Source organism: Cynocephalus volans, chromosome 1 (assembly GCF_027409185.1).
Source record: "Cynocephalus volans isolate mCynVol1 chromosome 1, mCynVol1.pri, whole genome shotgun sequence".
NCBI lineage: Eukaryota > Metazoa > Chordata > Mammalia > Dermoptera > Cynocephalidae > Cynocephalus > Cynocephalus volans.
This window is the reverse complement of record NC_084460.1, coordinates 2,036,942-2,062,943: the sequence shown is the minus strand read 5'-3', so window position 1 is coordinate 2,062,943 and position 26,002 is coordinate 2,036,942. Positions and strand designations below refer to the sequence as shown.

At 39.6% G+C, this 26,002-nt stretch overlaps 1 protein-coding gene across 1 annotated transcript in view; it reads left to right on the top strand.

Annotated features, from left to right (window-relative positions):
* The window catches only part of GALNT8 (polypeptide N-acetylgalactosaminyltransferase 8), a 73,404-nt gene that overhangs the window by 34,361 nt on the left and 13,041 nt on the right, over window positions 1-26,002 (top strand). The window contains exons 3-6 of the mRNA XM_063114838.1: window positions 11,334-11,500; window positions 16,147-16,330; window positions 17,066-17,263; window positions 17,777-17,891. Of these exons, the coding sequence (XP_062970908.1) occupies window positions 11,334-11,500; window positions 16,147-16,330; window positions 17,066-17,263; window positions 17,777-17,891 (664 nt within the window). The remainder of the gene's footprint in view (window positions 1-11,333; window positions 11,501-16,146; window positions 16,331-17,065; window positions 17,264-17,776; window positions 17,892-26,002) is intronic.

The following is a 26,002-nucleotide window of genomic DNA, read 5'->3' as shown; positions in this document are numbered from 1 at the left end:
TTTGCTCTTATTTCCTATTATTTATTCTACCACACTCTTACAGCATCAGCAACACCTGGGAGCCTGGGAGAAATTCATGATCTTGGAGCCCAGCCAGACCTACTGAACCAGGATCTGTATTTTAACAAGATCCCCAGGTGACCTGTGTGCACGTTAGAGTTTGAGAAGCATTGTGATCTGGTATTCTCTCTCCACCCCCCACCTGCCCACGGCATTCAAGTGATGAGGAAATCAGATTGAAACTCTCTTCCTTTCACTCCTTTCTTTCTCCAAGGCCGGCTGTAGGTGAGGTCTTTACACCTTCCCACCTGTGTTATGGTGGCCACACGTGGCTGATTGCCTTCCATGTGTTCTCCTCATGGCAGCCAGAATGATCTTTTTAAAGGTTAATTTGATCACACCAATTTTTTGCTTAAAATCCTTCCATACTTCTAGGGTAAAGTCCTATCTCATTAGCCTTCATTGCCCAGTCCCTGGTGTTCTGTCCAGCCTTATCTTTTGCCACTACTACTGAGCAGCACAGTTCTTTAAACAGCGTGCTCTTTTGTGTTCCTGTGCAATCTTTCACTTGTGTTGTGGCCTTTGCTTAAAATGCTTCTGAAATCTCAGGGGCTGCCAATGAAATGCCTGCAGACATCCATGATGTGCAGAGAGGTTTGGGTGGGGGCTGTGGAGTGCAGGGAGTGAGTGCTGTGGGTGATTGCAGCTACCCCGACTCAGGAAAGAGGAGGTGCTCTCAGCTGGGAAGGTGCTTGCAGTGAGACAAATGTTTGCTTTGCTAGAGAAAAAAAAAATGTTGGCAACTACTTTAAATTTTTTAAAAATGTGTGGATTGAGGCTCCCTTCCAGAATGGCAGAGTGTTGAGTGCAGCACTTTTTCTCACTAACAAAATAACTATTTGACTAGAGAAAACTATGAAAAAGAATCATTTAAAATTTTTAGAAACTGTCTTGAGGGCATACAGAAAATGGAGAAACACTCTTTCATGAATATCTGCTAAATTTCAGTAAGACCACTGGGAGTCTGTGGCATCTGAGCCACAATAAGCTCCCTCCATCACACCCCCAGATGTCTCATGGAAACTCTGGTTATCTACTTGGGTGGGTGTGGTCAAGAGGAAGGGGGCTCCCCATCTCTGCATCTCTCAGTGCAGGCCTGTGGCTTCACTCCGGTAGGGGCAGGCCACCCACATTTCACGTCTTCCCCATCCCTGTGGTGCAAATGCTCAAGCCCTAAGGAAGGTGACCAACAACTCCTATCCTCCACCTAGCCTCTACTCCTAGGTGGAATTTCAACTCCAGGTGCATCAGGTCAAGAATACTAGGTTCTAATTGCCTCTTCCCCATATGGAAGAGTGAAAATTCCATATGAGAAGGCACAAGCTAACAAGACCAGCAGCTACAACCTGCTTCCCCCACCTACGTGTGCCCCAGTGTCTGCCTGTAGAGTAGGGTGTCACTCCAGGAGAAGCGGGCTGGTATCCCCACCCCCCAATCCTGTGCAGTGAATAGAACTTCTATCTAGGAGGAAAGGCAGCATGAAAACCTCCTCAGCTCTGTTTAAGGGACTGACTTTATTTGGAACAGAGCATGAAGACTTCCATGCCTAATTGTGTTGTCTGAAACAATGGAGTTCTTGGCGGAGGACATTTAAGAGGAACACTTAAATGTTCGGTAAGACCAGCAGAAGTCATAAGACCAGATCATAGCTCCATGATACTAGTAGCAACAAGCAAAATGGCAAAGCAAGCAGAAATTTAACAGAGAGAACCAGGGAAAGAGACAGTCAAGAAGAGCATTCCCTGAATCACCCCTATCCCTGGGTGGTCTAGAATGTTGTGTTCAGGTACTGGGCTAAACCTACTCAGGAACAATCAGAGTAGGATGAGAGGAAGACTTAAAATCATTCCCTAACCTGCACACAGATCCATCAACAGACAGCTGAAGCCTCACCGACTCTAGGGCCTTAAGCCCAACCTCTGAACACTGCTTGAACAATAAACTATTCCATCCCAGGGGCAACTCCTAGGACGCCAGGCTTAAAATTAAAATCATGCACACCCCTGGTAGTCTGGAAGACTATGTATATACCCAAAGCTGTGCTCTCTCAGGAGTGATCAGAGAGGGGAAATCCAAACAACTATTTGTGGGTCCAAATGTAAACTCCTTGAACTGTGATGGCAGGCTCCATGCCACACGTATCCAAAAATCTAATAGGCCAAGGGATCTTAAATACAATCTCTGACAAATTAGTGGATTATGATGACCCAGGGCAGGCCCTAGGAATCCAGCATAAAAGAGAAAAACAAGCAAAAAATATATATCAAGGGTATTGAAGGCTGAACGCTGGAGGAGAAATAGACTCTGCAGACTTTGAAAATTAGTTCAGTCAAGTCACTAATCAAACAAATAAGCAATCAAGCAGATGACAGTGACATCAGCCACTGGGTTGATATACATAGTTGCTAGACTACATTGTCTAAAATGACAAGTTTTCAAAAAGAAATTACGAGACATGCAAAGAGAGACTTTTGAGACTTTATAAGAGAAATTATGAGACTTTCCTGAGTGGAAAGTGTGAATCATGCACAAGAGAAAATAAAGCAACAGAAACTGCTGTAGAAGGGTCCAGACACTGGACTTAGCAGATAATGACTCAACAATACAAAGTATCAATAAAGACATATAAATTATAAAAAGGAACCAGATGATAGTTCTGAAATTGAAAAATATAATAATAAAAATAAAGATTTGACTTCTCTTCTGGTTTGGAATTTAAGGATCTCAGGAGTTGCCACTCCATCCTAACAAGTAAAAAATGGAACAAACTGAAAAGCAGCAGCTTTTCCTAGCTCCATCAGAGAAGGAGGGTTGCAGGGCAAGCTGCTGCCCCCCAAATTGTGAGACAGATAGGTGCATACAGAGAATCACAACTTACCAAACAGTGATGGAATAGGGAAACCTAAACATAAATTGATGAATTGTGGAGGCTCAGCATGGACAACTCTGAGAATTAAAAAAACTGTGGTGAGACCCAGTTGTGAGGGGCTCCCACACTTTTGTAAGTTTTACCTCCAGGACCTCTACCAGATCTTCACAGTGAATATGAGAGAAAAATCTCCTCCTGCTTCTGGCAGGAAGAGGGGAAAAGGAACTATCTTGTGTTATTGTAGGCCATTCTATTTTTCTTAACAGGGCCTGCCTCCAAGATAAACTATTTTACCAGAGCCTTACCTGCTGGAGTGTTATCATAGCCTAACTGCTATTGTTTGAATGTCTGTCCTCTCCAAAACTCAGGTGAAAATTTAATTGCCATTGTGATGATGCTGGGATGTGGGATGTTTAGGTCATGAGGGCTCTGCCCTAATGAACTGACTAATGCTATGATTGCACCATTATTCTGGGGATAAGCTTGTTATCGCAGGGGTGGGTCTACCTCCTTTTGCTCTCTTTCTCTGACTCACCCTGTCTTTGCCCCTTCTACTGTGTGATTTCTTCTACCATGTTATGATGCGGCAAGAAGGCCCTTGCAGGATGCCAACACCTTGATATTGGACTTCCCAGACTCCAGAATTGTGAGCCAATACATTTCTGTTCATTATAAATTACCCAATCCCAGGTATCCTGTTATAGCAGCACATAATGGACTAAGACTTTAACCTACCTGGGAGAAGGAAAATATCTAACTCCAATCTGCTCTAGCTTTCATGTGGGAGAAGGGAAATACCTAACTTCAGCTCACTCTGACATTTCACATGGGGGAAAAGAGGTAAACACTATATTTATGGTCAGCTGATTCTTGACAAGGGTGACAAGACAATTCAATGTGGGAGAGAATATTTTATTCAACAAATGGTGCTGGAACAACTATATATCTAGATGCAAAAGAATGAAGTTGGATCCCTTATCACACCATACATAAATACTAACTCAAAATGGTCAGAGATGTAAATATAAGAGATAAAACTATGAAACTCTTAGAAGAAAACAAAGTAAATCTTGGAGATAATGGGTTAGCAATGGCTTCTTAGATATGACACCAAAGGCATAGTAATAAAAGATTACTAAAAAGTTGGACTCCATTAGAACTGGTTTTCTTTTACTGCAAATAATACCATCAAAAAAGTGAAAAAACTACACTCAGAGTGGGAGAACATATATCTGATAATGTTCTTGTATCTAGAATATATAAAGAATTTTTACAATTCAATAATAAAAAGACTAATAACCAAATTAAAAATGGGCAAAGGACTTAGACATTTCTTCAAAGAAGATATGCAGAGGACCAACCAGGATGTGAAAAGATGCTCAACGTTATTAAGTATTAAGGAAATGGAAATCAAAACCACAATGAGATAGCATTTCACTCCCACTAGGATGGCTACCATCAAAATGAAAATAATAACAAGTGTTGCTAAGGATGTAAAGAAATTAGAACCCTTGCTTATTACTGGTAATAAAGGGAAATGGTGCAGCCATTTTGGAAAATAGTATGGCAGTTTATCAAATTGTTAAACGTAGAGTTATCATGTGACTCAGTAATTGAACACTTAGGTGCGTATATAAGAGAAATAAAAACATATGCCAATACAAAAACTTGTTCAAGAATGTTCATAGCAGTGTTATTTATAATAGTCAAAAAGTAGAAGTAGTCTAAATGTCCAAAAACTTATGAATGGATAAACAATATGTGGTATATCAATAGAATAGAATATTGTCTGACAGTGAAATGGAATGAAGTACTGATGCATGCTAAAACTTCGGTGAACCTTGAAAAAATTATCCTAAGGGAGAGATGCCAGTCACAAGAGACCATGTGTCATATGTTTCCATTTATATAAAAGGTAGAGAATAGGTAATTCTATAGAAACAGAAAGTTTCTGTGGCTGAGGAGGCATGGGTGGAATGGTTTGGGGAGAAATGGAGAGTGACTGGCAATGTGTATGGAGTTTCTTTATATGTGATGAAAGCGTTTAAAAATTAGATAGTGGTAATATTTACCCAACTCTGTAAATATTATTAAAAAAATTTAAATTGTACACTTTGAAATGTGTGAATTTCCTTGTATGTGAATTACACCTCAATAAAGATGTGTTAAAAGTGGGGAGTTGTTTAATGAGTATAAAGTTACAGTTATATGACGTGAATAAATTCTAGATATCTCCTGTACAATGTAGTACCTATAGTTAACAATACAGTGTGGCAAACTTAAATATTTGTTAAAAGGGTAGATCTCTCATGTTAAGTGCTCTTACTGTACACACTAAAAGAGATACACGGAAACTTTTGGTGTTGATGGATATGTTTATTATATTGATATCACAGTAATATCATGGGTTTATGTATGCGTTCAAACTCAATTAAGTTGTATACATTAAATATGTGCAGCTTTTGTGTATCAATTATACCTCAAAAAAATCTTTCTCCTCAAAGTCATACCAGAGTAGCAGAAGAAGCAACTTATCTGCCAGATGACCAGAAATCAACCTGGAGATACTAGAAATACAAAACAAACAAACAAACAAACAAACAAAAAAACAAGTAAATAGTGACACCACCAAAGGAATATAGTAATTTTCAAGTACCAGACCCTACAGACCAGGAAACCCTCGAAATGACTGAAAAGGAATTCTGAAAAACAATCTTAAGGAAACTTAAGACAACAGAGTAAGAGAAGTCTCAATTAGACTACACAATGAAATGAGAAAAAATATCCAGGATATGAAGGATGAAATTTACAAAGATATTAATACCTTAAAAAAGAATGTAGCAGAACTCCTGCAACTGAAGGACTCATTCAATGAAATAAAACAACAACAACAACAACAACAACACACAACTGTGAGCTTAAACAGCAGACTAGAGCAAGCAGAAGAAAGAATTTTTGATCTTAAAGACAGTCTTTATGAAATAACCCAGGCAGACCAAAAAGAAAGAAAGAAAAAAGAACCTTAAAAAATGAAGAAAATCCAAGAAAGCTAGCAGACAACCTTAAGTGCACGAACATCCAAATAATGAGTGTTCCAGAAGGAGAGGTGAAAGGTAAAACCATTGAAAATCTATTCAGTGAAATAATAATATAAAACTTCCCAGGTATAGAGAGAGTCACAGACCTACAGATCCAGGAAGCTCAAAGATCCCCAAACAGATTCAATCCAAAAAGATCCTCTCTGAGACACTTTATAGTCAAACTGGCAAAGCTCAAAGACAGAGAGAGAATCCTAAAAGTAGAAGAAAATGTGTCAAGTCACTTATAAGGGAGCCCCCATCAGACTAACAGTAGATTTCTCAACTGAAGCTCTACCAGTGAGAAGATAATGGGATGACATATTCAAAATAGAAAAAGAAAAAAACTTGCCAGCCAAGAATACTATAACCAGCAAGACTATAGTTCAGAAATAAGGGGGAAATAGTGTATTTCCTAGAAAAACAAAAACTGTAGGACTTAACCACCACATGACCAGCCCTGTAAGAAATTTGCAAAGGAGTCTTGCATCTGGAATCTGAAAAACAATAACCACTACCACGAATATATAAGAAAGAACAAAACACATTGGTAAAACACAAATGCAAATGAGAAAGAAAAAAGAAACTAAATATTTCCACCTCAAAAAACCAACAAGCATTGAAGAGGAATAATAAAAGGGGAAGAAAGGGAATAAAGATAATTAAAACCTCTGAACAAAAAGTGATAAAATGCAAGGAGCAAAATGATACCTCTCAATAACAACCCTAAATGTAAACAGATTAAACTCACCACTCAAAAGACACAGGCTAATGGATTGGATTAAAGATCTAGACCCAATTATATGCTGTCTTTGAGAGACTCACCTCACCTGCAAACACACACACAGACTAACAGTGAAGGGACAGGAAAAGATATACCATGTAAATGGAAACCAAAAATGAGCAGGCATAGCTACTCTTACATCAGATAAAATAGACTTTCAGCCAAAAACCATAAAAACAGGCAAAGAAGGCCACTACATATGATAAAGGGATCCATCCAGCAAGAAGACATAACAATCATAAATATATATGCACCCAACACAAGAGCACCCAGATATATAAAGCAAACACTACTAGGATTAAAGAAAGATACAGACCCCAATATGGTAATAGCAGAGGACCTAAATACCCCTCTCTCAGCACTGGAAAGATCATCCAGGAAAAAATCACCAGAGAAACACAGTATTTTAACTGCATTTTAGACCAATTGGACCTGGTAGATACCTAAAGAACATTTCATCCAACAACTACAAAATATAAATTCTTCTCATCAGCACATGCAACATTCTCCAGGATAGACCACCTGTTACATCACAAATGAATTCTCAACAAATTAAAATAGTTGAAATAATCTCAAGTATCTTTTCAAACTACAACAGATTAAGACTAGAAATTAATAATAAGCAAAACTTATGGCACTATAGAAATATATGGAAATTAAACAACATTCTTCTGAATGACCTATGGGTCCATGAAGAAATTAAACAGGAAATAAAAAAATTTCTGAAACTGATGAAAATAAAGACATATCATATCAAAACCTGTGGGATACTGCAAAAGCAGTATTAAGAGGGAAGTTTATTGCAATAAATGCTTACATCAAAAAAATAGAAAGATTTTAAATAAACAACCTCATGTTACACCTCAAAGAACAACAAAAACATGAACAATTCAATCCCAAAGTTAGTAGATGGAAAGAAGTAATTAAGATCAAATCTAAATGATATAAAAACTCAAAAAAGATACAAAAGATCAATGAAACAAAAAGTTGGTTTTTTGGGAAGATAAACAAAACAGACAAACATTAGCTAGATTAACCAAAAGAAAAAAAAAAGAAGAAAAAGAGAGAAGACCCAAATAACAAAAATCAGTAATGAAAAAAGGAGACATTACGGCTGATACCACAGACATACAAAGAATCATTAGAGAATATTACAAACAACTATACTCCAACAAATTTGAAAATCTGGAGAAAACAGATAAATTTCTGGACACATACAAACTACCATGACTGAACCAAGAACACAGAAAAACTGAACAGACCCATAACAAGCAACAAGATTGAAGCAGTAATCACTAACCTCCGATCAAAGAAAAACCTAGGACAGGATGGATTTACTGCTGAATTCTACCAAACCTTTAAAGAGGAATTGATACCAATTCTCTTCAAACTATTCCAAAGAATTGAAAAAAACTCAATTTTCCCAAACTCATTCTATGAAGGCAGCATCACCTTGATACCAAAACCAGACAGAGGTACAACAAAAAAAGAAAACTACAGGCCAATATCTCTGATGAACATAGAAGCAAAAATCCTAAACAAAATATTAGCAATCAGAATACAGCAACACATTAAAAAAATCATACACCATATCAAGTGGGATTCATCCCTGGGATGCAAGGATGGTTCAACATATGCAAGCCAGTGAATGTGATCACCACATCAATGAAATCAAAGACAAAAACCATATGATTATCTCAATAGATGCAGAATAAGCATTTGACAAAGTTTAACATCCCTTCATGATAAAGGCTCTCAGCAAATTGAATATAGAAGAAAAGTACCTCAACACAATAAAAGCCATTATGACAAACCCACCACCAATATCTTCCTGAATGAATAGATGAAAACTTTTCCCTTAAGAACAAGAATGACACATGGATACCCACTGTCACCATTCCTATTTAATATAGTATTAGAAGTACGAGCAGGAGCAATCAAGCAAGAGAGGCAAATAAAGGGCATCCAGATTGGAAAAGATGAAGTCAAACTGTCCTTGTTTGCAGATGACATGATCTTATAGATAGAAAAACCTAAGGACTGTACCAAAAAACTCTTAGAGCTGATTAGCAATTTCAGTAATGTTGCAGGATACAAAATCAACACCCCCAAATCAGTAGCATTTTTATTCTCCAATAATTGGTTAGCAGAAAGAGAAACCAAGAAAGTAAACCCACTTACAGTAGTCGCCAAAAAACCCAAAAAACAAAAAACCCAAAACCCCAGAAACCAAAAAACAAAAAAACCTAGGAATCAATTTAACTGAAGAGGTGAAAGATCATTACAATGAGAACTACAAACCACTACTGAAAGAAATTAAAGGAGGCACAAAAGGTGAAAAGACATTCCATGCTCATGGATTGGAAAAATCAACACTGTGAAAACGTCTTTGCTACCCAAAGCTATCTACAGATTCAATGCACCATCAAAATACCAATGACATTCTTTGAAGAAATAGAAAAAACAATCCTAACATTCATATGGAACAACAAAAGACCCTGCATTGCCAAGGCAATCTTGTGTAAGAAAAAAAAAAAAAAAAAGCCAGAGGCATAATACTACCTGACTTCAAATTATACTACAAAGCTATAGCAACTAAAACAGCATGGTATTGGCATAAAAACAGATTCTAGGACCAATGGAACAGAATAGAGAACCTGGAAATCAACCCCCATCCTTAGAGCCAACTGATATTTGACAAGGGCAGCAGGAACATGAGTTGTGGAAAGGACTGCCTCTTCAGTGAATGGTGATGGGAAAAGTGGACATCCATATGTGGAAGAATGAAAGTTGACCTGTACCTCTTGCTGTATAAAAAAATCCACTCAAAGTGAATTAAAGATTTATACATAAGACCTGAAACTATAAAACTACTAAAAGAAAACACAGGGGAAGCATTTCAATAAGTAGGACTGGGCAAAGATTTTACGAATAAGACCCCAAAAGCCAGGCAACAAAAGAAAAAAAAAAAAAAAACAAATGAGATTATATCAAACTAAAAAGTTTCTGCATGCAAATGAAACAGTTGACAGAGCAATAAGACAACCTGCAGAATGGGAGGAAATATTTGCAAACTATACATCTGATAAGGGGTTAATATTCAGAACACACAAGGAACTCAAACAACTACACAGTAAAAAAAAAGCCCAATTAAAAAATGCAGAAAAGAGCTGAATAGACATTTTTTGAAGGAAGACATAGAAATGGCCAACAGGTACTTGAAAAAATGCTCAACATCACTAATCATCAGGGGAATGCAACTGAAACCTGCACTGAGATAGCATCTAACCCCAGTTAGACTGGCTATAATCAAAAAGACTGAGAATAACAAATGCTGGAGAGAATGTGGAGAAAGGCAAACCCTGCTACACTGTTGGTGGGACAGTAAATTAGTACAGCCACTATGGAAAACGGTATGGAGTTTCTCAAACAACTGCACATAGATCTACCATATGACCCAGCAATCCCACATCTGGGTATCTACCCAAAGAAATGGAAATCTTCATGTTGAAGGGACACCTACAATAGCTAAGAAGTGGAACCAACATAAATGTCCATTGATGGATGACTGGATAAGGAAACTGTGGTATACATACACAATGGAATATTACTCAGCCATAAAAACAATGAAATTCTGCCATTTGCAGTAACATGGATGAGCTTGTAGAAAATTGTGTTAAGTGAAATAAGCCAGGCACGGAGGGAAAAATACCACATGTCTTCACTCATAAGTGGGAGCTAAGAGAGAAAGAATGAAAGAAAAGAAAGAAAGACCACAGTGAAGCACTGGACTTGCAGAAGGAGAGACCATACCTAGGGTTGCCTCAGGGGTGGGGAGAGAAGCAGGAGCGTTGTGGAAAGGTTGGGTGGGGGACTTTGGGAATAATTGCACTTTGTGGTAGTGGGCGTGCTGATAGTATTGATCTGATCATCACATCTTGGGCACCGGTGCTGATGGTCAGCTCTATACCTCATGAATATGTATAACCAATAAAAAATTTAAAAAATATGTATTATTAAAAACAACAACAACCCAAAACCTGTCAACCAAAGGGAAAACCAGTGCCTGGCACATGGTAAGCATTTCATAAATGTAGGCTATAACTTAAAACAATGTGTCAAGCACAATTCTCTGGGACGTTTGCCACCTCTCCATAGTGAAGCAGAGGCTGTGTCAAAGGTGACTAGTGGTCTGAGAACATTGAACAGGATGGTGGCAATGACAGAAAAAATGCTGTTAGCCAGGAAATTAATTTGGGGACGGAGGAGGAACGGAAACTCTTTTTAAGGGTATGTCGAGTGTTCAAGTGAAGTCTACTGAAGAATAATAAAAAAGAAATGGTTTTATTGCCTTAGCAGAAGAATTTTGGATAAACAAATATAAGCTCTTTTTGCTACTGTGTTAAGTAGTGGAGAGTTTCCCTTCCTCATGGGTTTGGGGTGTTAGTGATCTGATTGACACATCACACATGGTGAAGGGGAAGATTGGATAGCACTGTTTAAGTAGTTAAAAAATAATGTTTATAAAAATGGTCTTTTCTAGGTGTCTCCAGAAGACATATTCTCCACAACTCCCATCCCTCAGTGTCGTTCTCATATTCATGAACGAAGCTCTGTCCATTATTGAGCGGGCTGTCACCAGTGTCATCCACCGCACCCCCTCTCAGTTGCTGAAGGAGATCATCTTGGTGGATGACTTTAGCTCAAATGGTGAGCAATTTGATCAAAGAATAATTGTAAAACTCATCACTTACCGTGTGTGTTGTTTTAGCTTAGGTTTAGGACACCTTAGACTCCTCATGTAGGAAAAAGACAAAGGTCATTCATTGACAGCCTGTTTGTGTGGACCTCATTTAATCTTCACAAAGTCAAGGCAAAGGATCATTACCTCGATTATACAGATGAGGAAACTAAGATGCAGAAAGGTCACATTGTGTGCCCTCATTGCATGGCAAGCCAGTGTGAGGCTGAGCGTCAGGTCAGCGCCTCGTGACTCCATAAACCACGTGTGCCCTTTCATGTGCCACGAAGGAGACCTGAGCGGATGAGGCAGGGCCCAAGGACAACCTCAGACACTAAGAAGGGATCCGGAGTTGCTCCTTATGAGGAAAAGACCAATCTTCCTGGGTAAATAAGCCTGAGAAGAAAGCTTTGGGCCTGGAGACTCTTCAAGGTGGCAGCATGTCTTGCATACAGGATTCCCTCTGCCCTGGGTCTACCCCGTTCCCCCCGCCCCAGGAGGACACAAGGAAGTGAGAGACAGTGGACATGAGTCCTCACTTCCTGAGTCATCATCCCAGCGCCTTCCTTGTAAGTGCTGTCCTTAGGAAACTTAACTTCTCCACTCTATGGTTTCCTGATATGCAGAACATGGATGTTGATAATAATAACTGTCTCATGAACTACAGTGAGAATTAGATAATAATAGCAACGAACATTCTGTTCTAAGCAACTTCCATGTGTTAACTATTTTAATCATTACAACAATCCTATGAGGAAGAAACCACTTTTTTGCCCATTGCACAGATGCAAAACACTAAGACATAGACTGGCCAAGAAGCTTGCGTAACATCACACAGCTGGAAAGAAAGACCATAATAAAATGTTGAACTTTCAGAAGGAGAGAACAGACCTATAGTTACGAGAGGTGGGAAGGGAGAGGGGGAAGGGGAATAGGGAGAAGTTGGGTAAGGGACACAAAGGTAATTATGACTTGTGATGATGAACATGCTAATAACGTTGATTTGATCATCCCATACTGTACACAAATACTGATAGTCAGCTCTGTACCCCATAAATACGTACAAATAATAATAATAAAAAAAATCACCAGCAGGTGAGTGACAGAATTGGGATGGAATTTGCAGCCGTGGTTCTAACCACTACGTTCACTGATATAATACATGCACTATGTGTAGCATTTAGCACAAGGTAAACTATCAGTGAGTATTAGCTCTTAGTTTTATTAATTTGGGGCACCAAATAAAAGAAACCAGAATTAAACTACAAAACCAGAGATCTGTGCTAGCATTAAGGCAGAATTTTCTCATTGTAAGGGCTATGAAGTGGTGGCCCATTGGTGGCAGAATTTGTTCCTTCTCTGGGGATCTTCAAGCACCAGGTAGGTTATTGTAGCTTCAAGTTCTCTCTGAGGAGAGAGAGAGACAAGAAAAAAAATGAATGCTTAAGCCTTTTGGGGGGATTTCCAGACACTAAAAGATACTTCTTTTTCATCCTTTACATACTGTCCTCTTTTGTCCTTCCAAAGTAACCAAACAAAAAATAAGAAGGTATAATTCCCAGAGCAAAAGACCACTGAAAACCAAGGAAAAGGGAATGACTATCTCCGTTTGTTTCTGGGCATGGAGAATGATACAGAGTTCTACCTGTTTTGCAAGCAAACAACAGGAGCTAGACTAGAAAGACCTCTGCTGTGGATGTCTGAGGACACCCTGGCTGTCCTCCCTGGCTCTCTGAGACAACATCAGTCACGTCCTCTCACCTCTTGGGGCTCAGCTTCTTCATGGGGCAAACGCAAGGGTCGATGTGAAAGATCCCTAAAGATATTTTTTCCTGCAGAAAAAAAAAAAATCTGTGATTCAATAATTCCATGTTCCATGAGACTTTTTCCTGTGGATCAATAAAACAGAAAGATGCAAGATCACAAACATAGGTAGACACACGAAGAAAGGCCAGACAAAGCTCTCTGTTGTCCTGAACTGCACTCTTGTCATTATGCGTTTCTCTCGCTTGGGTCTGGAGCCCACTTTTGTTTTCTTTGGAGATGATTTGTTTGGATGGGCACAGAAGAGAGAACTGACAGCCGTTCTGTGGTGGCACAGGGGCAGGAGTTATCTTCTCTCTCATTAACCATGGAATCACACGCTAGATTGGGCCTACGCCGAGCATAACTCCAAAATCCACTTCTTGTTAAACTGATGAAAATAATTGGAAGTCTCCACCACGCATGTTGTAAGGGGAACTTACTATCCATGTGAGTTTGATGGCAAGTCATGGAGCTGCCTCACACCTCAGTTTCCACATCTATAACATGGGGCAAAAGATGGTGCCCACCTGACAGGACCATTCTGGGGATTAAGCCATGTACGTACGGTCCTCAGGACAGGGTGTGCTCTCATTAAATGCTAGCTAGTGTTTTATGACTCCTTGCTTGCCTTGGTATCATTTGCAGTACTGCTGAAATGCCACAACCTGGTGTTAGAGGTTTGCCCCTTCTTTCTTTCTCTGGGTGTGAAGCCTTTTTTGTATTAGTCAGATGTTTTAAGCATCAACAGAGCTAATCTAAGCTTTTTAGAAATTATGTCAATGTAGGTAGGATCCTGTATTTTCTCCCCAATTTTAGGCAAATTCCACAATGAACAACTGTTTGTTGACTTCTTACCATGTGCAGGGAAGAGGATGTCAGAGATTTTAAGAAGTTCCCATCTTAACTGAAGAGGGAAGGTACCTGTGGGAGGATACCTCGATGTTGCAGAATGGTGCGTCGAGTTGAGTGAGCTGGCAGTGAGTGCAGAAGAGAGGAGGCTGCGATGAACTAGAGAGGCTTCCTGGAGGAGAGGGGCTTCAGTTGGGACTGAAGTCTTGATAGGATTTGAAAAGGCAGAGATAACAAGGGAAGACCTGGGGTTGGTGTGTGTGTGTGTGTGTGTGTGTGTGTGTGTGTGTGGTGTGTGTGTGTGTGTGTGTGTGTGTGTGTGTGGTGTGGATAGGGAGTGGACAGAGAATGGTATGAGAGAAGATGCAGAGGCCAGAAGCACCCCAAGCTGACCAGCCTGGAGTAAAGGGCATGGGGAGGGGGCCAGCAGGAGAGCATGCTGGAAAGCCAGCATAGGTTTACTTTAGAAGACCCATCGACATGTCTTGATTTCTTGTGCTGGACTAAAGGCATTATTTTTGAGGGCATGACTCAGAATCTACAGCTCATAGAATTATGGAGTTGGAAGGATCCCGGCAGATTACCTGGTACTTCTCTCTAAGTTGAGGAAACAGATACTCCCCATGGGAAGTGACACAGAATTAGGTAGTGAACGAATTAGAGTCTAGATGTCCAGTTCTATGGCAACTCCTGCTGATTACGTCCTAAAAGTGGTGTGTCGGTGAGTGTAAGGACTGGCAACCTTGGTTTCCCCCACCTCACTCCCAGTAGGAGCAAACAGCCTTAGCCCCATTGGCTCTTTTTAATACCTTCAAGAATTAAGTCAATCACTCTTAAGTGCAGCTGGGAAAGTTCTAAAATGGGGCAAATTTTAGTGTCATGATCATGTAGATATTGGCTCCAGGTCCTGACCACTCCAGGTCTCACAAATATACTCTTCTTTTGAGAGAGAAACCTGTAAGAGTCTCATCCCTTGGCTATGGGGAGAAAGGCAATAAAGAGAAGGCCTGAAAAATCCAACCAGGTATGCACATAGTTCTTGAGGCAATGTGATGTGGTGGTTAAAGACAGCATGGGCTTACATCCAGGGCATGCCACTTACTAGCTGTGTGACTTGGAAAAATGTCTTACTTTCTTGTGCCTCAGTTTCCTCATCTGTAAAGTGGGGATACTGTAGTGCCTACATCATAGGATTCTCTGAGAATTAAGTAAATTAATATTATTAGTGAATAACTCAGAGTTATCTGGTTAGGTATTTTGCACACTGCTCAGTGATTTGCATGCAAATTATCTTCATACGTGTGAGCAAGTTGACTGGTTGGCTGAGACAAAGAACAAAGGCATAGACAGGCTTTTTAAAAAGAGAAGGGAGAGAGGGAAGAAAAAACCCATTATCAATCTGGGAATAGTAAATCTTGTTTGCATAATTTTAAGGGTAAACTCATTAAGTAGAAGCTGGCAAAGAGATTAGTCTGTGCATTGTGTCTCAGTTGGTACTTGAGTAAGCCAACTAGGAATATCTAAAACAAAACAATTTCAGTTGTTTATAAATTCTTCAGAAAGTCTTGAGAGTTTAGCAGTGGAGACGATGTTCCAGGTGGTCCCTGCAGTGTAGTCCCTCAGCATCTCCACCTCAGGCCAGGTCTGTCCCGCTCATTCTTTTAAGAATTTCTCAACATATAAAGGCACTTATAGCAGTGCCTGGCACGTGGTAAGCAGCATTATTGTTCTAAGATAATTTAACCACGAGGCAAAGAAAATTACAAACATTCAACATCAGAGTAGAAGGGACAGGAAAGGTAGGGGCAGGGGAAATATCACCTCTTTTCTCAGCTGAGGCTGTAGAACTGCTCATTCTACCCTGGAGGTAGTCCAACCAGTGTTATATAACAATATGAAATTTCTGCATCACATTGACTATTGTACTCAGAATTTCAATATGTGTGCATTTGTTTGGCAGGAGAACTAAAGGTACACTTGGATGGGAAGATTAAGCTTTACAACCAGAAGTATCCAGGACTACTGACAATAGTACGGCACTCTGAGAGGAAAGGTCTTGCTCAGGCACGCAACACCGGCTGGGAAGCTGCCAGGGCAGATGTGGTCGCCATCTTGGATGCTCACATTGAAGTGAACGTTGGGTGGTAAGGCTGCAGGAAGTGTCTTCTTCTGGGAAAGGGCAGAACAGAGACATTGTGCATAGACTGAATACAAAAGAGGGTTTTGTGGAAATAGAGAAAGTCAACACCAGACCTTATGCAATGGAAAACTCCAAAGACAGGATGCTTTTACTCAGGGATTTTGGTTGGCTAAGAGAAGTAGTGTAGTGTTAGAGAAGAAAACAATGGGCTGGGAGCATTGGCAGCTGGACCCTGACCCTGACTCTGCCAAAACAAATACTTTGTGACTTTGAAGAAGTCATTTCACTTAACTAGACATTTGTGTCCTTATCCGTAAAATGAAGAAGTTACCCACTGGAAATTCCTAAGATCTTTCACAGCCATGAGATCACATGCTATAAAGAGAATCGTGTCCTTTAGACAATGGGGGAGAATCACACAGGACAGAGGGATCGTTTTGGAAACAGGGAGACTCAAGAGATACTGTAAGTTCAGGCAGAATACTGGTGGTCCTGGTCCACAATGGCCTGGGGGTGGAACTTGGGCACTAATTTCAAATCCACTCCTGACATAGGTCGGCTGTTAGCAGCCCCAGCTATAGAGATTCTCTGGATGCTGGAGAGTCCTAGTCACCACCCAGCACAGCATAAATGGAGAAGGTACTCAGTGTCAGGGCAAAATGCTTGGAGCAGCTTCATCTGCTCACTCCTGCTGCCTGCCCTTGTATCCAAGCTGGGCTTGCTACACACTTTCTTCTAGGGCAGAGCCCATCTTGGCTCGGATTCAGGAAGATCGCACCGTGATTGTGTCGCCTGTGTTTGACAAAATTAGTTTTGACACCTTCAAACTAAATAAGTATGAACTGGCAGTTGATGGATTTAACTGGGAACTATGGTGTCGCTACGATTCATTGCCAAAAGCCTGGGTTGATCTGCGTGATGTCACTGCTCCAGTGAAGTAAGTCTGAGTGGGCTCAGGGAACTTGATTAGCACATGGGAAGGCAGGAAAGAGCTGGGTGGGTTTTGTTTATCTTTGGTGGTGGTAATAGCGGTGAGGTGGGAGGAGTGGAGGCGATGGGGCGAAAAATAAGGAATAGAAGGAAAAAACCCAGTGAGTTGTTTCCTGGTAAATCACAGACACTTTGGGCTTTTTAGGGGCTTTCAAGCAAAAATCAGGCAAAATATTTAATGCTTTAAAAAAACATTTGGGCCATTTCAAGCATTATCAGGCTGTGAAGTAGGGACACCAAGATTAAAAAGATGTAATTACAATATAGTTTGAGAAGGGTTATGACAGCACAGTAGGCAAGGGAAAGCTACACACACTTAGCCCAGCCTAAGGGTATAAGGAAGGCCTTTAGGATAAGCAGAGACTTAGGCCACAGCATCAGTGGGCTTCCGACCCCTCACCTTCACTCTAACCTTTTCCTTACTGAGGGATTAGTAACTCTCTTGTTGTGTTCTCTACAGGAGTCCTTCCATCATGGGCATCCTGGCTGCCAACAGGATCTTCTTGGGAGAGATCGGGTCTCTGGATGGTGGGATGTTGACCTATGGAGGAGAGAATGTAGAACTTAGCCTGAGAGTGGGTACATTTTTCTTCTCTTTGTAGGACAAAATAGAAGGGGAAATAACAGGAAGGTAGTAAGATCTCTGGATTCCTAGAACAGACTGAATGTAATTGACTCAAGAGGTGGACAAATTCTCATGTTTACAGGTCACTTGGCCAACATGGGGTAGGCAATAGGAATTCTGGAGTGGAGCTTTCTGGTATAGGTTTATATAATCTCGGAGGTTTGGGTGGGAAGGGGTCAAGTTGAGGCTAAGCAGATGTCCCTGTTTTGCCCAAGGACTCCAGGCATTTTCCAAGCATCTCCTGGGATAAACCAACTTTGGGGCAGACAGCTCTTTATAACAATCAAAGACAGAGGAAACCGGTGTAAGCAGAGGCATCTGGAAATGCAGATGTGTGGGCACTCAGCCTGCTTCTATATGAACAGCTGGAGCAGCTGACATGATGGCATGAGTCTGTGCTGAGATAGAGTCTAACCCAAGACACATATCAGGGATGGATAATACAGCAGCAAAGTCCTCAAACCAGTTCTAGTTCTGACCGACTTCTGTGTGTCTGGAACAATACTGGCTATACACTTCATCAGGGATGCCTCTGGTCTGCCCCTAACAGCTTCCCATGCTTGTTTAGGTCAAATGAACAACCTGAATTTTTGTGCCCTATAAGAGAACTCAGAGTACAAACTAAGAAAACTAGAGAAATTCCAAGTGTAGGTTCATCAGTTAACTATTGTGAAAACATGCTGTATAATAAACCATCCCAGACTCAGTGGCTTAAAACAATTGGTTTTCACAGGTTTGCAGGCCTGGCTGGGCTTGGACGGGGTGGCTGTGTTTCACACGTGTTTGTTCTCAGGCTCAGGTTTGTGGGACAGCAGCTAGGGAAGGAAAGCTCTTCTTAGGGTTCACTAGAGGGCAAGTGGAACCACGTGAGTTCTCTTAAAGCTTGGTTTGGAAGTTAGTACACTATTTCAGAGTAAGTCACATGGCCAAGCCCAAAGTGGTGTGAAAAATTGAGGCCAATACATGTTTATCACAGCTCTAACTAGAGTAGCCAAGAGTTGGAACCAACCTAAATGTCCATCAACAGATGACTGAATAAGGAAAATGTGGTATATATACACAATAGAATACTACTCTGCCATAAAAAGGAATGAAATTCTACCATTTGCAGCAGCGTGGATGAACTTAGAGAAAATTATAAGAGAAATAAACCAGGTGGAGAAAGAAAAATACGGCATGTCCTCACCCATAATTGAGAGCTAAAAATAAATAAAAGAAGAAAGAAAGAAAAGAAAGAAAGAAAGAAAGGAAGGAAAGAAGGAAGAAAGAAAGAAAGAAAGAAAGAAAGAAAGAAAGAAAGAAAGAAAGAAAGAAAGAAAGAAAGAAAGAAAGAAAGAAAGAAAGAATAATCACAAAATACATTGAACTTTTAAAAGGAGAGAACAGGACTGAGGTTACCAGAGATGGGAAAGGGGGAGAGGCAGGAGAGGTTAGCAAGAAATTGGTAAAGGGCCACAAGACATTGTATAATGTGGAATATACTAATTAACCTGATTTGAGCATCACATACTGCACATAGGAATTGATATTCAACACTGTAACCCACAGATCTGCCCAATAAATTATGTTTCTATTAAAAATAAATAAAAAGAAAAAATAAAAAGAATTGAGACCAATAAATTCAATGCATCACATTAAGAATGTCAGGGTGGCATTGTAAAAAACGCTGGACCTAGGTTCTAATCCTAGCTCTGCTCACTCATGATACACTGAGCTTCTACAAAATGGCTTTTCCCCCTCCCAGCTCTGAAATTCTGTGTTTGAGAGGAAGTGATCTCTGGTCTATTGTAGTGTCTGGAAAAACAAGATAATTTTCTGTCTAGAGTTTATTCAGTTTCATTCTTCTTACTTTTTTTCTAATTGAAACTAATGACCCTACAGCCATATGCCCAATTAGGACTCACTCAGTAGCCCACATTTATGTGAACAAATGAACTTGCAATCTTGTCTGGGCTGTACCTTAAGCCATAACCAATCTTTGGCAAAGGAAACTAACTTTTTTTTGGCCTGGTGGTCTTGATCAGCTCCCCATTTGTGGAGTGAAGAGAAGCATTCTTGTTTAATATAGCTTATAAGGATGGTGATACAGTTAAAATGTAATGATGAATTTGAAATGATTTGACAAAGATATTAATCAGAATGCTCATTCAGCTTCTGGAACACAGGCTAACATAACAGAGGCTCAAACAAGGTAGAAATTAATTTCTCTTTCCCATAGAAGTTTGAACATAAGCAGTTCAGGATTGATATGGCAGTTCTAGTAGGGTGGCTTTACCACTGAATTCTACCAAACCTTTAAAGAGGACTTAATACCAATTCTCTTCAAACTATTCCAGAAATTTGAAACAGAGGCCATTCTCTTAAACTCATTCCATGAGGCCAGCATCACCCTGATACCAAAACCAGAAAAAGATACAACAAAAAAAGAAAACTACAGGCCAATATCTCTGATGAACTTAGATTCAAAAATTCTCAACAAAATATTAGCAATCAGAATACAGCAACGCATCAAAAAATTATACACCATGATCAAGTGGGATTCCCTCAGGGGTGCACGGTTGGTTCGACATACACAAGTCAGTAAATGTGATACACCACCTCAACCAAATCAAGGGCAAAAACATGATTATTTCAATAGAGGCAGGAAGAACACCTGACAGAATTCAACATTCCTTTATGATAAAGATTCTCAGCAAATTAGGTATATAAGGAAAGTATCTCAAAACAATAAAAGCCGTATATGACAAGCCCACCTGAATGAATAAGAACAGGAACAAGACAAGGATACCCACTCTCACCACTCCTGTTTAACATAGCATTGGAAGTACTAGCCAGAACAATCAAGCAAGAGAAAGAAATAAAGGGTATCCAGACTGGAAAAGACGAAGTCAAACTGCCTCTGTTTGCAGATAACGTGATCCTATACATAGAAAAACCTAAAGACTCTACCAAAAAATTCATAGAGCTAATAAGCAATTTCAGTAAAGTTGCAGGAAACAAAACCAACATGCAAAAGTCAATAGCTTTTTTATATTCCAACAATGAACTTTCAGAAAAAGAAATCAAGAAAGCAAGCCCATTTACAATAGTTACCAAAGAAATAAAATACCTAGGAATCAATTTAACCAAGGAGGTGAAAGATCTCTACAATGAGAATGAAAAATCACTGCTGAAAGAAACAAAAGAGGACACAAAAAGATGGAAAGACATTCTATGCTGTTGGATTGGAAGAATAAACATTGTGAAATGTCCATACTACCCAAACAATCTACAGATTCAATGCAATCTCTGTCAAAATACCAATGACATTCTTCACAGAAATAGAAAAAAAAATCCTAACATTTACAGAACATTAATTTTAAAAAATTTGTTGAGACTTGATTTGTGAACCAAACATGTAGTCTATCCTGGAGAATGTCCCAAGTGCTGCTGAGAAGAAAGAATATTCTGTTCTTGTTGGATGAAATGTTCTCTAGGTATCTGCCACATCCAATTGGTCTAAGGTATAGTTTAAACACTGTGTTTCTCCATTGATTTTTTTGCCTAAATGACTTTTCCAGTGCTGAGAGAGGCGTATTCAGGTGCTGAACTATTGCTGTATTGGGGTCTATCTCTTTCTTTAGGTCTGATAGTGTTTGCTTTATACATCTGGGTGTTCCAGTGTTGGGTGCATATATATTTATGATTGTTATGTCTTCTTGCTGGATAGATCCCTTTGTCATTGTATAGTGGCCTTCTTTGTCTCTTTTTGTGGTTTTTGATTCAAAGTCTATTTTATCCAATATAAGTATAGCTACTCCTGCTCATTTTTGGTTTCCATTTGTGTGGTACATCTTTTTCCATCCCTTCACTACCAGTCTGTGTGCATCTTTACGGGTGAGGTGAGTCACTTGAAGACAGCATATAGTTGGGTCTAGCTTTTTAACCCAGTCCATCAGTCTGTGTCTTTTGAGTGGGGAGTTTAATACACTTACATTTAGGGTTGTTATTGAGAGGTATTGTCTTATTCCTGGCATTTTCCCCCTTTTTAGATTATTAAAATATCTTTTCTTTCTTTCTTCACCTTTTATTGTTTGTCTTTGGTGTTTGTTGGTTTTTTGAGGTAGTAATATTAAATTTTTTCTTTTTAATTTGCACTTTTTGTTCTACCAGTGTGTTTTGTTCTTTCTTGTGTACGTGTGGTAGTGATTACTGTTTTTTGAATTTCAGACACATTACTCCCTTGAAAATTTCTTGCAGGACTGGTTGTGTGGTGGTAAACTCCCACAGTTGTTGTTTTTATTTTTATTTATTTTTGTCTAAGAAATACACTATTTCTCCCTCATTTCTGAATAACTTTTCTGGGTATAGTATTCTTGGCTGTCAGTTTTTTTCTTTCAGTATTTTGAATATATCATCCCCTTTTCTTCTGTCCTATGGAGTTTCTGTTGAGAAGTCTGCTGTTAGTTTGAAAGGGGCTCCATTATAGGTGACTTGATGCTTTTCTCTTATTGCTTTTAGGATTCTCTGTCTTTGAACTTTGCTAGTTTGACTATAATGTGTCTCACAGAGACTATTTTTTGAATTGAATCTGTTTCAGGATCTTTGAGCCTCCTGGATCTGAAAGTCCATGTCTCTCTCTATACCTGGGAAGTTTGCCATTATTACTTCATTTAATAGATTTCAATGTCTTTTTCTTTCTCTTCTCATCTGGAACTCCCATGATTTGGATGTTCTTGTGCTTAAAGTTTCTGCTAGTCCTCTTAGATTTTCTTCATTTTTAAAAAGTTTTTTTCCTTTTTATTTTTTTTAATCTTCCTGGGTTATTTAGAAAAGACTCTCTTTGAGATCAGAAATTCTTTCTTCTGCTTGCTCTAACCTGCTGCTTAAGCTCTCAGTTGTGTTTTTTATTTCATTGAATGAGTTCTTCAGTTCCAGGAGTTCTGCTACATTCTTTTTTAAGGTACTAATCTCTTTGCAAATGTCCTTCACATCCTGGATATTTTTTCTCATTTCATTACCTTGTGTAACTGAGTTTTCTCATATCTTGTTGAGTTTCCTTAAGATTGTTGCTTGGAATTCCTTTTCAGATGCTTCAAGGGTTTTCTGCACTATAGGGTCTGGTACTTGAGAATTACTATATTCCTTTTGGTGGTGTCATTTTCTTGGCTTTTCATATTTCTAGTTTCTCTATATTGATGTCTGGTCATCTGGTAGAGTATTTTATTACTTCTTTTATTACTTTTGTTACTTTTTTATTACTTTATTACTTCCTTTATTACTCTTGAGTGGGCTTTGATGAGAGAGACTTCCTCCCATAGATGTGTTTTATATTGACCATTGAGTAGGGTGTTTTAGTATTGGATCCGGGTTGGTGCAGTAGTGTAGTCTCTGTGTGGGTATCTTGGCTGTATTTAATGTCAGAGTTGTGTGTGATTATCTCCATGGCCTAGGCAGTAGGGCACTTAGTGATTCTTTGCTGAGGTTAGTGACACTGCATTGGGTGATTGAGGATGTGGACCAGCTCTCGAGTTCTTGGGAGACATGCCTGGTTGCCCTTTTGCTCTTTGGCTAGGGTGGATAACCTTGGGTGGGCTTGTTGGCACCTCAGTTAGCATTCTGTGAACCTGATTGGTGCTCTGGAGTGATCTGAAGGTCTTCAGCTTAAATGGGTGACTGGAGAAAATAATAAAATCCTCAAACAAATTGGGTGTAGCCTCCATATGATTCTGGGGACTAATGAGAAGAAACGGAGGATAATGGAAGAAAGGATGTGCTTCACGTTAAACTTAGAGGCTGCTGTAACTCATTACGTGTTATGTCATCTAATTCTCCTGACAACCAAAACAGAGTATGCCCGTTTTGCAGATGAGTAAGTTTAGGCTCAGCGAGGGTCAGTGTTTTGCCCCTACCTGCCAGATGTGCAATTATGAAGTTAGTATTTGAATACAGGTTGGTTTAACCCCCAAACCTGGCTTTTTTTTCAACCCACTATTTTGGTTTGTGGAGTGCTGAGAGAGGGAAATCTGTGGGTTAGGAAGTGAAGGAAAGGGTAAAAAATTTAGAAAGTTAGCTAATGGGACTGACTCCCAAGGCGGACGCTCTTTGGATATGTTAACTGAACTAGCAGAACCCAAGCTACTCACCCTCATCTTAGGGATTCCTGCCAGCGTGAGTAGGGTGGGTTGCTAACCATTGCTAGATGGGCTAATTACCTCCCAGAAACTGCCACTCACTTAGGCAGTCATGAAGAGAAGACACAGGAGACACGATATCAATCCAATATCATTAGACAGTTCTATTATCTATTGGGATGAAGACCATGTTTTCCAAGTCATGTATTAGAATGCATGTTCTGACAAGTATGTTTGTACCCACCAAGATGGTCAGGAAAAATATTTATAATTGGATCATAAATCATGGTATCTTTTGGTCAAGAATTACTTGAATTAGTTATCTATTGCTATGTAATAATATTATTCACAAACTTAATATCTTAAAGCAAGATGCATTCATTATCTAACAGTTTCTGTGGGTCGGGGTCTGTGCATGACTTAGCCACAATCAAAGTGTAGGCCAGGGTTGGGTTCTCACCTGGGCTTGACTGGGGAAGGATCTGCTTCTAAGCTTATTTGGCTATTGACAGCAGTCATTTCCTTGAAGTCTTCCATACTGAGGAAGTATTCAGTGTTTTGCTGCTTACTACCTGTATTACCTTAAACAAGTTCCTTCCAAGGAACTTCAGTTGGAAGCCGCTCTTAGTTTCTTGTCATGTGGCCCTATGACAGCTCACAACATGGCAGCGTGCTTCTTCAAAGTGAACAAGAGAGCTCGTCTGCTTGCAAGATGGACACTGTAATCTTACATAATGTAATCACATACATGTAATCAAGTACATCCTGTCACCTTTGCCATAGTCTGTTTCTTAGAAGGAGGTCACAGGCCTGCAGTGAAAGGGAGAGGATTAGGCAAGGGTATGGACACCAGGAGGAGGAGTCATGGGGCCACCTTACAGTCTGTCTCCCACATTGTCTTACATCTGACATGCAGGACAGAGAGGGGTCGTAGGAAGCCAGGTCCAGTGAGAGTGGCTCTGTGTATGGTGCCTCTCAGGACCTGGGCACTTTCTTTGGGGGTAAGAGAGCCAGAGGCAGCCCCTTCTTTGGTTTCTTTAGGAGGACTTCCCGGAGGAGGTAGGATTTTAGGAACTATTTGAATGACAGGACAGAAGCAGTTTGGTAGACTTTTAAGGAAGAATGATTTAGATAAGTAGGTTGGGAAACAGTATAGAGGCTGGAGTGGGAGGACTGAACTTACTTTCTTTAAAAAATTGTTTTGATACTTTCCCTCTATACCTAACTTATAGAGGGTCTTTGTCATGAATGAGTGCTGAACTTTATCAAATGCTTTTTCAGCATCTATAGAGATGATCATATGGTCCTGGTGTTTGAGTTTATTAATATGGTGTATCACATTTATTGATTTGCGTATGTTGAACCAACCTTGCATCCCTGGGATGAATCCCACTTGATCATGATGAATAATTTTTCGTATGTGTTGCTGTATTCTGTTTGCTAGTATTTTAGTGAGGATTTTTGCATCTATATTCATCAAGGATATCGGCCTGTAGTTTTCTTTTTTGGTTATATCTTTACCTGGTTTTGGTATCAGGATGATGTTTGCTTCATAGAATGAGTTTGGGAGATTTGCATCCGTTTCAATCTTTTGGAATAGTTTGTAAAGAATCGGTGTCAATTCCTCTTTGAATGTTTGGTAAAATTCTGCTGTGAATCCATCTGGTCCTGGGCTTTTCTTTGTTGGGAGCCTTCTGATAACAGCTTCAATCTCCTTTATTGTTATTGGTCTGTTCAAATTTTCTACGTCTTCACGGTTCAGTTTTGGGAGCTTGTGTGTGTCCAGAAATTTATCCATTTCCTCCAGATTTTCAAATTTGTTGGCGTATAGTTGTTTATAGTAGTCTCGAATGATTCCTTGTATTTCAGATGAATCAGTTGTAATATCGCCTTTTTCATTTCTAATTTTTGTTATTTGAGTCTTCTCTCTTCTTTTTTTGTTAGCCAT